Source organism: Sciurus carolinensis, chromosome 8 (assembly GCF_902686445.1).
Source record: "Sciurus carolinensis chromosome 8, mSciCar1.2, whole genome shotgun sequence".
NCBI lineage: Eukaryota > Metazoa > Chordata > Mammalia > Rodentia > Sciuridae > Sciurus > Sciurus carolinensis.
The window spans coordinates 38,079,125-38,090,708 of NC_062220.1; the positions used below are offsets into that span (position 1 = coordinate 38,079,125).

General features: G+C 34.1%; 1 protein-coding gene across 7 annotated transcripts in view; it reads right to left on the reverse strand.

Annotated features, from left to right (window-relative positions):
- The window catches only part of Foxp2 (forkhead box P2), a 545,442-nt gene that overhangs the window by 53,087 nt on the left and 480,771 nt on the right, over nt 1-11,584 (reverse strand). For 4 of the 7 annotated variants that reach the window (XM_047561343.1, XM_047561339.1, XM_047561340.1 and 1 more), the window contains 3 exons: nt 7,796-7,933; nt 6,475-6,672; nt 4,776-4,947 (listed from right to left, as the gene is read on the reverse strand). In XM_047561343.1, the coding sequence (XP_047417299.1) occupies nt 4,776-4,947; nt 6,475-6,672; nt 7,796-7,933 (508 nt within the window). The remainder of the gene's footprint in view (nt 1-4,775; nt 4,948-6,474; nt 6,673-7,795; nt 7,934-11,584) is intronic. The other 3 variants (XM_047561345.1, XM_047561342.1, XM_047561344.1) reach the window with 2 other exon arrangements.

Here is an 11,584-nt window from a genome sequence, read left to right on the forward strand (position 1 = left end):
CAATTAGAATTGATCTAAAATTTAATCTTAATCTTTCTTGTTTACATTTTCCCCAAAACTCAGTATTTCTCTGTCCATTTAATTAATTATAATTAATAATAAATTAGTTTCTATACATCAAATTGGCAGCATTCACAGGCAACCTTGCAGAGTTTCAGTCTGCAGTCATAAAAGTATATTTAAATTCAATTCACTGATGGAATTTTAGTACATAAGGTCCCAAAGGAGAGTCTTCCTCCAAGTTACAATCAAAAGCTTCCTGGTATTTGAACAGGAATACTATGATGGTAACAAAAATTCTGCATAACATGCAATGTTCATATTGCTGCTGCTATTACCATAATCACGTGTAACGGTGAGCCATGTAAGCACATGATCACTGACTAAACAAAAGATGCAGGATGCCGGAAGTTGTGAATTGGGCAGTTGGCTATTTAGGCTTCCACAGCATCAAAGCCAAAGTGGTGATTTTGACTGAATAATGAGGCCCAAAACTGTTTTCAGCATATTCCTAAATGAGCCTAAAGGACATTATTCTATTTTATTTCGAAAGATTTCATTTTCTATATTATTCAACAACCTCTGGTTCCAAGCACATCTAGTTCTACAAGGTATTAATTCAAAATGGTTCTGACTAGAACCTAGCATTTCCTGTTTGGTCTTTCAGATATACAGTGAAAATTAATTTTTTTAGTAACTTTTACAAACTTAAAATCTGTAAAAAGTTGGAGTGAAATAAAACTTTCACCCATATATTTCAGTCCATATATAGAAGATACAATAGTCCCCTCTTATCAAAGGATCTGTTCCAAAACCTCCAGTGGATGCCTGAAACCACAGATAGTACTGAATGCTTTAATTTAATGACTTTTCAATCTTAACTAAGCACTTACCATGCACTGTGGTCATAATTTTCTCTCTTTGAGGTGCAACAGCAAATCTAGCATGGATTTCCTTATTCTTCTTTATGATTTCACAAATAGAAGATTGATTTTTACTATAAATCTTAGCAACCAAATAGGACTTTTTTTCCTTCCCTTATTAAGTTGAGAAGGTTCCCCTTTTCACTTAAAGGTAACACTACAGTTCTCTGTAACATATCTGCATTGGTAGCATCACTCTTCTTGCACTTTGTAGAAATTATTAAGTAAGTGTTAATTGAACACAAGCACTGCAATATCGTGCCAGTTTGATAACTGAGAGGGCTGAATGGCTAATGGGTGGATAGCTTGTAGATTGTGAATATGCTACACAAAGCTATGATTTACATCCTAAGTGGAGCAGAACACAATGGTGTGAGATGTCAGCATCTACTCAGAATGGGGAGAAATTAAAATGTCATGAATTGTTTATTTCTGGAATTCTCCATTTAATATTTGTGAAGTATAGTTCACTGTAGGTAACTGAATTGGAGAAAAGCAAAACTTTGGATAAAGGGGGAATACTTGGTCACAGTCAGTGTTTGACTATATTGTGCACTGGGATACATGAACTTTTTCTGATGTTAAAAACATAACAAAGTCTAAAGTGCCTGCACACTTTCCCATTTCCTCATCAGTAGACCATGGCACCAGGTCATTAAAATATGTCACTAAATTAAATTACCAATTGATATATAAAGTATACTATCCATATATTGAGTAGCTTTATATCAGCATATTATTCAAGGTTGATTTGCAAATCTACCCATTTTAATTGAACTCCTTGTACCTACAGTCATTCTATATGCAAAATATATACATAGAGATGGTTATTTAATTCTATATTTTACATTAAAATTCAAATTGTAAGAATATTCATAGTAACTTTAAATGTTTAATATTTAAAGCAATTTGTGTTAAAATAATTACATTATATAACTTTAGAGAAAAATATCTATAAATTTGCTACTCAGTCAAAATTATATGATTTTATTCCTGATACATATATTCTTTACATAGTTTAATAAGTTGTACTTTTAATGTAGCCTGAAGAAACTGAGGTAAGTCATGGGGATAAATAAATTATGGTATATTTTTAAGACACAAAGAGAAAGTATATCATCCATCATTGTTTGTATTTCCCCTTTGATTTCATATGACTATTACTCATGGCTAATCAATCAACCAATGAAAAATATAGTGCAAAGTGAACTGAGAAACTAATAATAAAAGTATTCTAAACATTTTTAACCTGAAATAAATAGTAAGACAGAAATGATTTAGATAATTGTGCTCAAGATACTTTTACCTGAAATTACTAGTAACTAACAAATGATTGAAGGCTCACATTATCCAACAGTTGTTTCTTTACTTTTTCCCATTCTACTTGGGGGATCCCAACACAGTACAATAACATTATACTGCTATCTCCATATCTGTGGGGGATTGATTTCAGGATACCTCAGGATACTAAAATCTGCAATCCTGGAGTCCATTACTTAAAATGGTGGAGGATACACTTTTATCCTACTTATATATATTCACATATATTTCAAATCATCTACAGATTACTTACAATTCATAATACAATATCAAGGCTGTGTAAGTATCTGTTACACTATATTGCATAGGGAATAATGACAAAGGAAAGAAGTCTGTACATATTCAGTACAGAAGACATTTTATTTCTTTCAAATATTTTTGAATCACAGTTGGTTGAATCCATGAACACTAATCCATTAATGCAGAACCCACAGATGTGGAGGTGCAACTATATATTCCTTTAGTGTAGCCGATGTGTCTTATGTGCTCTGCCTGTTTGACTGACAGGTCTCCACAGTGATACTTTTCACATTTAATTATCTAAACCATGCAAAATACAAGGATGACAAGTTTGTGTAGATTACTTGGCACCAACAAGAACACTGGTCAGGCAACCGACTAAAATTTTGTCCCTACATTTATTTAAATGGATTTCTTTATCTTTATTAATGGAAAAATATTTTAGTGATTTTATCATTTTTATTTGAACTATAAACATTCTGTTCACACCAAACCAAAATTTGCTTTCAGATGTACTTTCTTTCCCTAAATGTGCTCTGTCCTTTGTCCTTTATCTCTCTTATATCCTATTCAGAGTAAGAATAGAAGATAGGGTAGTGGGAAAGAAATAATCCTACCAAAAGAATGCTCAGAAATGAGAGAAAATTTTCAGTTGAAAACTAATAGAAGGATATATAATAATAAAAGTCACGTTCAGTGAGATTATTTTGCTTATTTTGGAAGAATGTAGCTGAACAAATATATTTTAAATAATTCATACTGTGTTTCTGTGAACACATTTTAAACTTTCGAGAAAAGGTTGAATGATTTTACTAAATTATGGTAAATCATGCTTTCCTATGTGCAGATACTCACATAACAGATTCCAAATACAGATCATATTTAATTATTTAATAAGATAAGCTTGTGGATTGTGTTTACTGTAGTTTGTACCAAAGAAATCCATGTTTACATTGAATTAATTTATAAACACCTTTCATTTTTCCCCTTCTTCATTTGTTCTCAAATTGTATTTATTTTTCTAAAGAACAATAATCTGTGCATGGACACTCATTACTATGATGACCCTACACTTTATTATGATTCTTTTTGGAGTAACTCAGAAAAGCACATTCCATGCCTTGTTTCTCTTTCACTATTTAAACTTTATCTTTCCCAATTTCCTATGAGTACATTAATCAGATGAATTCAAAGATGAGCAGTTAAGTAAGAGAGGGAAATCAGAAAAATAAGCCAAGAAATGGCAATTTGATAAATAAAAAGGGAAAAATGTTTATCACAACATTTTTCATTTCATGTGCCACAAATGCTGATGGTGTACACTTTGAAAACTGGCTTTTATTTGCTTAATTTTATTTTTTGTAAATGTAATTGTTCTTGCTTTTCTTCAGTGTTTTGGAGAGTCAGAAAAAATGTGCAGTGAATACAACATGAACCCCTCTGTGACAAATACAATTAACTTGAGTTAAAGTTCACTTGGATTAGTTTGTTCCAACAAAACCGAAATGCAAATGAGACTATCTTTTTATGAAGTTTAATGAGATATTATGACTTCTACCTGAATTGAGCATTTTAGTGCAGTCATTTGCTCACCATTATTAATTTCACTTAGACTTCTTTCCGAAGAGTTAAGACTCCTGCATAGACACTTGCACCAGAGTATACTCCATGTTTTCTTATATTGGGGGAAAAAAAAAAAAAAACCCAGATATATAGTAGCTTTTATTTTAAACCACTTTTCAAAACTATAACTTGCAGTACCTGCATAGGTTCTATATTATCTTAGAGAAAACAGGACTGATTTAGTCCCATGACAGAAGATGGGGCAGCATAAAGCATAACTTGGAATATGCTCTATAGAAATACATAGTTTCCCTTTATTATTTGGGGATTTCAGTATGAAGATTAGGAACTTTTATCTTTTTCTTATCAGTTGTCCACCAAAATTCATTTTCAGCTCACTTATGTTAAATGGAGTCTTCCCAGTGAACCAATTCCCAGCAGATCTTCCCCTATATTCAGTAGTGGTTGAATTCTGTTGCTCTTTTAAATTATGTTCTGCCCATAAGAACAATGAATACACATAATATCTAACAAAACACTTGAGAGCAGTTTTACCACACATCTGAAAGCAGTATATGGGAAGATGGGTCAAACAACCATGTTAACAAATGGTGTTTTAAAATAAACTTGAAGGCCATAAAAACAAAATTTCTCAAGGTATAAGACAGACCATGGGATGGTAAAAAGTGCAAGAATAGCAATGAAGTGTGCACAAGGTTTTGTCTGTACCTTGAGGCAGCGACTGGACGGGAAGTGCCGCCTGGCCAGGTGGAATGGAGATGAGTCCCTGACGCTGAAGGCTGAGCAGATGCTGCTGCTGCTGCAGTTGTTGCATCTGGAGAAGCTGCTGCTGGAAGACAAGCTGCTGGGCTGCCAACTGCTGCTGCTGCTGCTGCTGCTGCTGGTGTCAGAAAACCCAACCCAGTAAACAGCCGGGAACACGGTCTGCACCAGCTGCTCTCACACTGAGAAATGACTGCTCCTTTCATTGCCCTGGTGAGGTTTTTGGTCATTCCGTGGTCAAAGTTCAGGGACAAAATGGGGACAGGTTCTAGATTTCAGTTGCCTTTCTCTCAAATACTGAACAGCAACACAGAACCAAGGAACTTGCATTGAGAGTATAGAACAAGGTCTGGAGATAGCATATTGTCACAGGGGTTCAGACTTTTAAACATCCATTTATTACAGATGATAATAAATTTATCTAAACAAAAAGAATAACACTTTATAGAATTGGTCATCTTCCACAATACTTTTTTTTTTTTTTTCCGACTGAATAAGTTTGATCTGCAGAGGTCCAGGAGTGTGGTCTCTAGTGATCTATTAGTAAACTGGGATGCAGCCCTCACAGGACAGGCCTGTTAGCTCTCTCTCTCTTCCTATCCTCTCTTGTTGGAATATATTAAAGGCAGAATTATGTTCAAGGCAAAAAAAAAGTGCCCTTATTATAAGGAAAAGTATAACTTCCAATTTTGTGAGGAATTACAAGACAAACCAGAGTTCTTTGGACTCAGGAGGCTATGAGATGGCAGTCACACTTCAGAGGAAGACAAGCTGCTGTGGAAGACCTTTCCTTTTTAGTTTGGGGAAAAGAGAAACTTCTGATGCGCTCACTGGAAAACAGACTGCATAATGGAGCAAGTCATGTGGATTGCCCAAAGCCTCCGGAGAAATAAGGGAGCAATTTCTATTCTGTAGTTGATGGCTGTCTGAAATTCTATTCACAAATCCAAACAGAAACAAAGCCTCAGGAGGTCACAACTGTTTCCTGTACGTTTGCATAATGGGCAGCTTGAAGACAACAGCCCTGATACCTGCTGATCAATTTAACTACTTCAACATGTTTTGTTTGTATTATGTTTATATTTGATGCAGTTTGCTGACAAGTGCAAGCTAGGCCTGAGAAGCCAGCTTGTCAGTTTGATTTATGAGCATATCAAACTGTAACTTTCTACTCGCCACTCCAAACCTACAGTAGCAGTTCATTAATCAGGGGCCTATGACTTTGAAATCTGTGCTCAACCAGTTTTTCCTCTTGGTTCCCCACCCCCAACAATGGGCTAAATTTGCATGCGTGTTCCCTGAGCTGCACCACTAAGAAAAATAAGGTTCCCTCACTAACTCAGATTCTCAGTGAGTACAAGATAATCAGCACTTTGTCCACCACAGAGTTTGCTCTTTGGATGCTGATTCGTTAGTGAACATTAGACAACAGCAGCATTGAATTGTGACTCTCAAGTCCCATGCTACAAGAAAAGGGGAGTAGAAGAGTTCTACTGTCACTGTTATTAAGCTCAGTAAAAAATATATAACACTCCATCTTTGACAGCAAGAGCCTTGTTACAGGAAGATCTAAGACTCTCCCTGCCTCTCAAAGCCCCTTCTTAACCTCATACTTTCAGCTATCAATGAGATACCCAGATCCTACCTCTTTTGCTTGCTTGCCAGGGTGCTGCTGCTGCTGCTGCTGCTGTTGCTGCTGCTGCTGCTGTTGCTGCTGCTGCTGTTGCTGTTGCTGCTGCTGCTGCTGCTGCTGCTGCTGTTGCTGCTGCTGCTGTTGCTGCTGCTGCAAAAGCTGAAGATGTAACTGCTCTTGCTGTTTCTTGTAAAACTCTTGTAGTTGTTGCTGAATAAACCATTTTGACTTTAATAAATAAAGGCAAAAGTTTCATGTATTATAAATCTCCTAAACTCTTCTAGACTGGCACATGGCAGAGTAGCCGTTAAGATTCATGAAAAACAACAACAAAAACGCATTGGATTCAAAGAGACAGCTCTACATACATTTTTTTTCCCCAAGGCAGCTCTGAAACTTTCCAATCCAGAATCCAAAAAATCCTAAACAAGAGGGTATAGAAAAATCTGTATTCTAAAGGGCCAGAACCAAATTAATGCCCTAATTATTCTATCTGAAGTTCTCAATTCAGCAAATTAAAAAAGGTTCTACTCTACTACTTAAAAGAATCAAGAAAGCTCCATAAAGTCAGGTTGTTCAATTTTTATTGGAAAAATAATTCAACCCATCAGATGTTGAGAACAATGGTAGACTTAAAAATTTAGTAACTAGCCTGTTGTCATCAGCACAGATGACAGCAAAGTAATTAACTGTATGAATTCAGCTAAAGCACACTCTTTTCTCTATGATAAGTGAGTTTATAATTTAAAGTTCACTTTATATACGCTCAAGGCTACAAGAAGGCATATTGGAGGAACACTATTTTTATTATTTAAAGAAGGTGAATTTCAAAAACTTGTGGCTTAGTTTTCTAACAATTCTAATAAGTAGACTCATTAAATAATGAGCATATTTTTGGAAAGGAAAATTTTGGATGGCTATTCTTTATGTCAACAAAACTTTCACTTTAAATTTCATATTTATATGAACTCAATGGAGTGGCAAAGGGTTAAGAATTTTAAGAGCAACAATTATGTGATGTGTGTCTTTGCACTTCTTTGGGAGGTTTACAAATCAAATGTACCTAAGCATGTGAAGAGTTAAATTCTGATTTATTTCACTTTTAAAGTACATGTCTTTCTGCTCTGATTCGAGACTTTACTAAATTTAAAGACTAAGGAATCTAATTTTTCTGACACAGTTCTGCAATTAAGATGCTACGTTTATGTTCTAGCATGCTGCTAGGTTGTGCCTTTAAGTGGAGACCAAGTGGACAAATACGCCCATCACACTGTCAACAGGGGTGCACACCTCCTGAGCCGCCTAGAGCACCACAGCAGGTAACCCACATTACCTGCTGCAGCATGACTGCCTGCTGCTGCTGGAGAAGGGCTTGGAGCTGCTGAGGAGACAGGACTTGCTGCTGAAGGATCTGCTGCATTTGCTGAGGAGTGATCACCTGGGGAGTCATCATGGCCACCGACACGGGCACCTTGCAGAAGAAGAAAGGGAAAGGGTGGTCATGATCAAGTGCCTGTTAACCTACTTCACAACTGTACATCATCGTTCACAAGCTCTTCAAGCACGAATGGCAATATTTTAATATATTTTATAACTATTTAATAAACATATTTTAAGTAGCACAGTGTTTACATGCTAGCTTTCCAGAGGAATATTTCATCAGACTCGCACTCTATACTCTACACCTCTTATGTAATATGTGAAGATGTTTGGGATTTGGCTAGTGTAGTTAGAAATAAACAACTTCATGGCAGTGTTCTCCATATTTCACAACGGATCATCTTAGCAATGTCACATTGCTATAAGGGAAAAGTCTTTTGAAATGTTTTAAAGGTGAGATTAAATAATAAAGATTAAACAATTGGAAATAATATGCACATATATAATATTTGTTAACTAGTTAAAAGCATACTAGAATATACTTGTTTTACACAATAACGATTTTCAAAATCTTATGTATACAAATAATATATAGTGCTAAAAAATGAGCATATGTAACTCATTTAGGAGTTTTTATGGATGTCTATCTATCTCAGCTATCTAGAGAGGGTCTTTGAAATGAGGAATCAAGCCAGTATTCTAGTTCCTTTAAACATTTTCTTATTTTGAGCAACTAAACTTGTATCAGACACTCCAGAAATATAAAGCTTACTGAAAGGTCATTCATTAAACTGGGGGGAGCGGGGGAAAGCAGCATATTGTTTAAAGTTTCTTTTTGACTATATCCTTCTCTTAAAGTTTCTAAGAATAAAAAAGGCAAAGAGAGAAAAAAAAAAAAAAAAAAAAAGGAGGCAGAGAAAGGAAAAAGAAGCAAGGGAGGAAAATACGGTATAAGGAAAAGCCCCAGAGAGAGAGAAAGGATGTGGAGAACTGGGAGAAGATGGCAGAGGCAGAAGCGCACAGGAAATTTCAGCAGCCACAGGCGCATGCTCAGTTCGCTGCACTGGCTCTGTGGGAAGCACTGCTGTACTAACTAGCACGTAATCAAACAACTTGTCAACGTGCCAACTTTGCAACCTTTGAAAAAGCAATCACTTTCTTTCCTAGAAAAAACAATTCACTTTTACTGTAAATAAAAGCAAGTATTTATATAAAGAACTGCTTTAGAACAAATTTATGGGACAGCGTGTCTTTGAAAATAGAAAAAGATTAATAAGCATGGTTCACAATTTATTTTAATAGTTATTTTTAATGCAGTTCAAACTTTTCCAGTCTGGACTTTATGTTATAAATAAAGAGGAAATTAATAATAAAAGAGAGGTTAGGAAAAAAAAAAAAAAAAAAAAGAAAGAAATCCAGGTGGATTAATTCCTCTCTCTCAAAACAAAACAAAACAACAACAAAAAACAAAAACCAACATTAATATTTAATACAGAAAAATAGCTATGTCTTCTTTATTCACTGTTGATATCTTGAAATACAGATGAATTAGGACTAATTTTGTAACATGAGGAAGAAATATTACAACAGAAGAGAATTCAGTGATCTTTAAAATATTTCAGGAATTTTTTTAAGAATATACTGAAATACATATATATATTGCTACATTCAATTTATCATAATAAAAAGCAGTGTGAAATGTATGCTATAAAATTAATTGCCCCTATTGTTGTTTTGTTATTTAAAGAAGCTGACTGACAGTTTACTTACTTACTTGTTATTTGATAAACAGACTGCTTAGACTAAGCAATTTGGAAAAAAATATTTATCTAGAGATATAATTTTTCTTACAACAATCATCTGTTTCCTAATCTCATCAAACAGCAAAGAATGAAACAGAAATTGAAGGACAGAGAAAGACAGATATGCTAAAATTTTAAAAGGTGCCAAAACAGATAGATTGGAAATAGAAAAACAGATACAAAATATACGGATTGATGTGGAAATTATACACACACACACACATACATACACATATATATACCTGTGTACATATAAATATATAAAGTTAATCATTTGATAAGAAACTTGTCAAATTTAGTGTTTTTACTTTAATTATCTGTTTAATCTACAAATAAATGTATTTTGTGTACAGTAATCACAAATGAAGTTTATATGGAAAGTTCTATGAATGGAGACATACCACAATACATTACAATTTTATTGTCCAATTTCAGCCTATGTACATAATATGACTGCAATTTGACACTATTATAACGTACTTGGTATATGAGTAAACTTAAGCAAATTCTCTACCTTTGCATTTTTTTTTAGTTCATTAGACCTTTTATTATGTGGTTCTAATGATTTTTAAAAGTTAAAATGATTTGTGAATACTTTACAAATAGTAGTTATGACATAAATATAACCGCATATCATGGTCATCCTGAAATCATATGTATTTAGTGCTTGCATGTGTATGATATGTTGCAAATTTTATGCAGAGTTGGCCATCCCTTCAGGAAACCGTCACCTAAAACAGACATAAAGATACACCAACTAACATACAACTAATTGATTCTCCACTTGCATAAGATACACACACACACACACACACACACCACAGATTAAATTGAATGATATAGGTAGGAAAGCAACGGTACACTTCTGAGGGATTTCAACATTACAAATAAGCCAATACTATCACTAAATTTATATACATAAGTTCACCCTCCTCCCCGCCAAAGAACTGCCATTACTAAAATATAAATTGTCTTAATAAATGTAAATTTAGTTTTTTCTCCAACAAGTGTCAATTATATGTTATATGTAGACAGTGCCATTTGTCTTATTTGCAAATTATAATCTTTACAATGCAGAACTGCATTTTTAAGTGACTAATTTTTAGTGACACTTTTTCTTTTTTCCCTTTTCTGTTACTGACCCATTGCATTTCTTTGCTCCACAAGCTATTCTAGAAACTGGCTGACAAAAAATTAGAGATTAACTGAGTACACATAAAAATATTCAGAGATTATAATACTTAATACTATTGAAACAGAAAAAACATCAGATTTAAAAAAAAAAAATCTATGAATAACCTTCTGAAAAACCCATAGCTTTGTAAGTACAGCTTCAAACTTAAGAAAATATTTTCCATTAGCTATATAATTGGATTCATGCCAATATTCTAATGAGGGGCCAATATTCAGATGTGTGATGGAGGCAGGGAGGGAGAATTCCTCTCAGATACTTTAAGGTGAGAAGGCAAATAAAAATTCAATGGGTCTACCATCAAATGAAGTTGGAAAGAATAGCTGGTTTAGAGTGGATGTTCTAGTGAATACTGTAATCTGATTAGTCAAAATCTTCAAGGGCTAAGGAAAGAAATAGAGCCAACTTTGGTTACAAGATTTTTCTTTTTTTACCTCTTCATATTTACTTTTTGACAGATATAATCCCCAGTAGTTATGCACCAAACAAGAGTCCCATTTATCTTTAATTATTTTCTTATTAAACAAATTAAGCCAAGACCTAAATGTGTCACTTTGTGTACCAAGAAGTCCTAACTAGTTGGACCTAAAGATTGGGTTATATATACTGAAATGAGAAGAAAAATTCTGAAGCTGTCTTGAATGGGTCAAATGGAAAGAGTAAGAAAAAAAAAAATAAGGGATTATCCTAGAATAAATAGGTGATAACTTTAAAATATATGTGTATATAAATGTGTTTTTATTGGAAT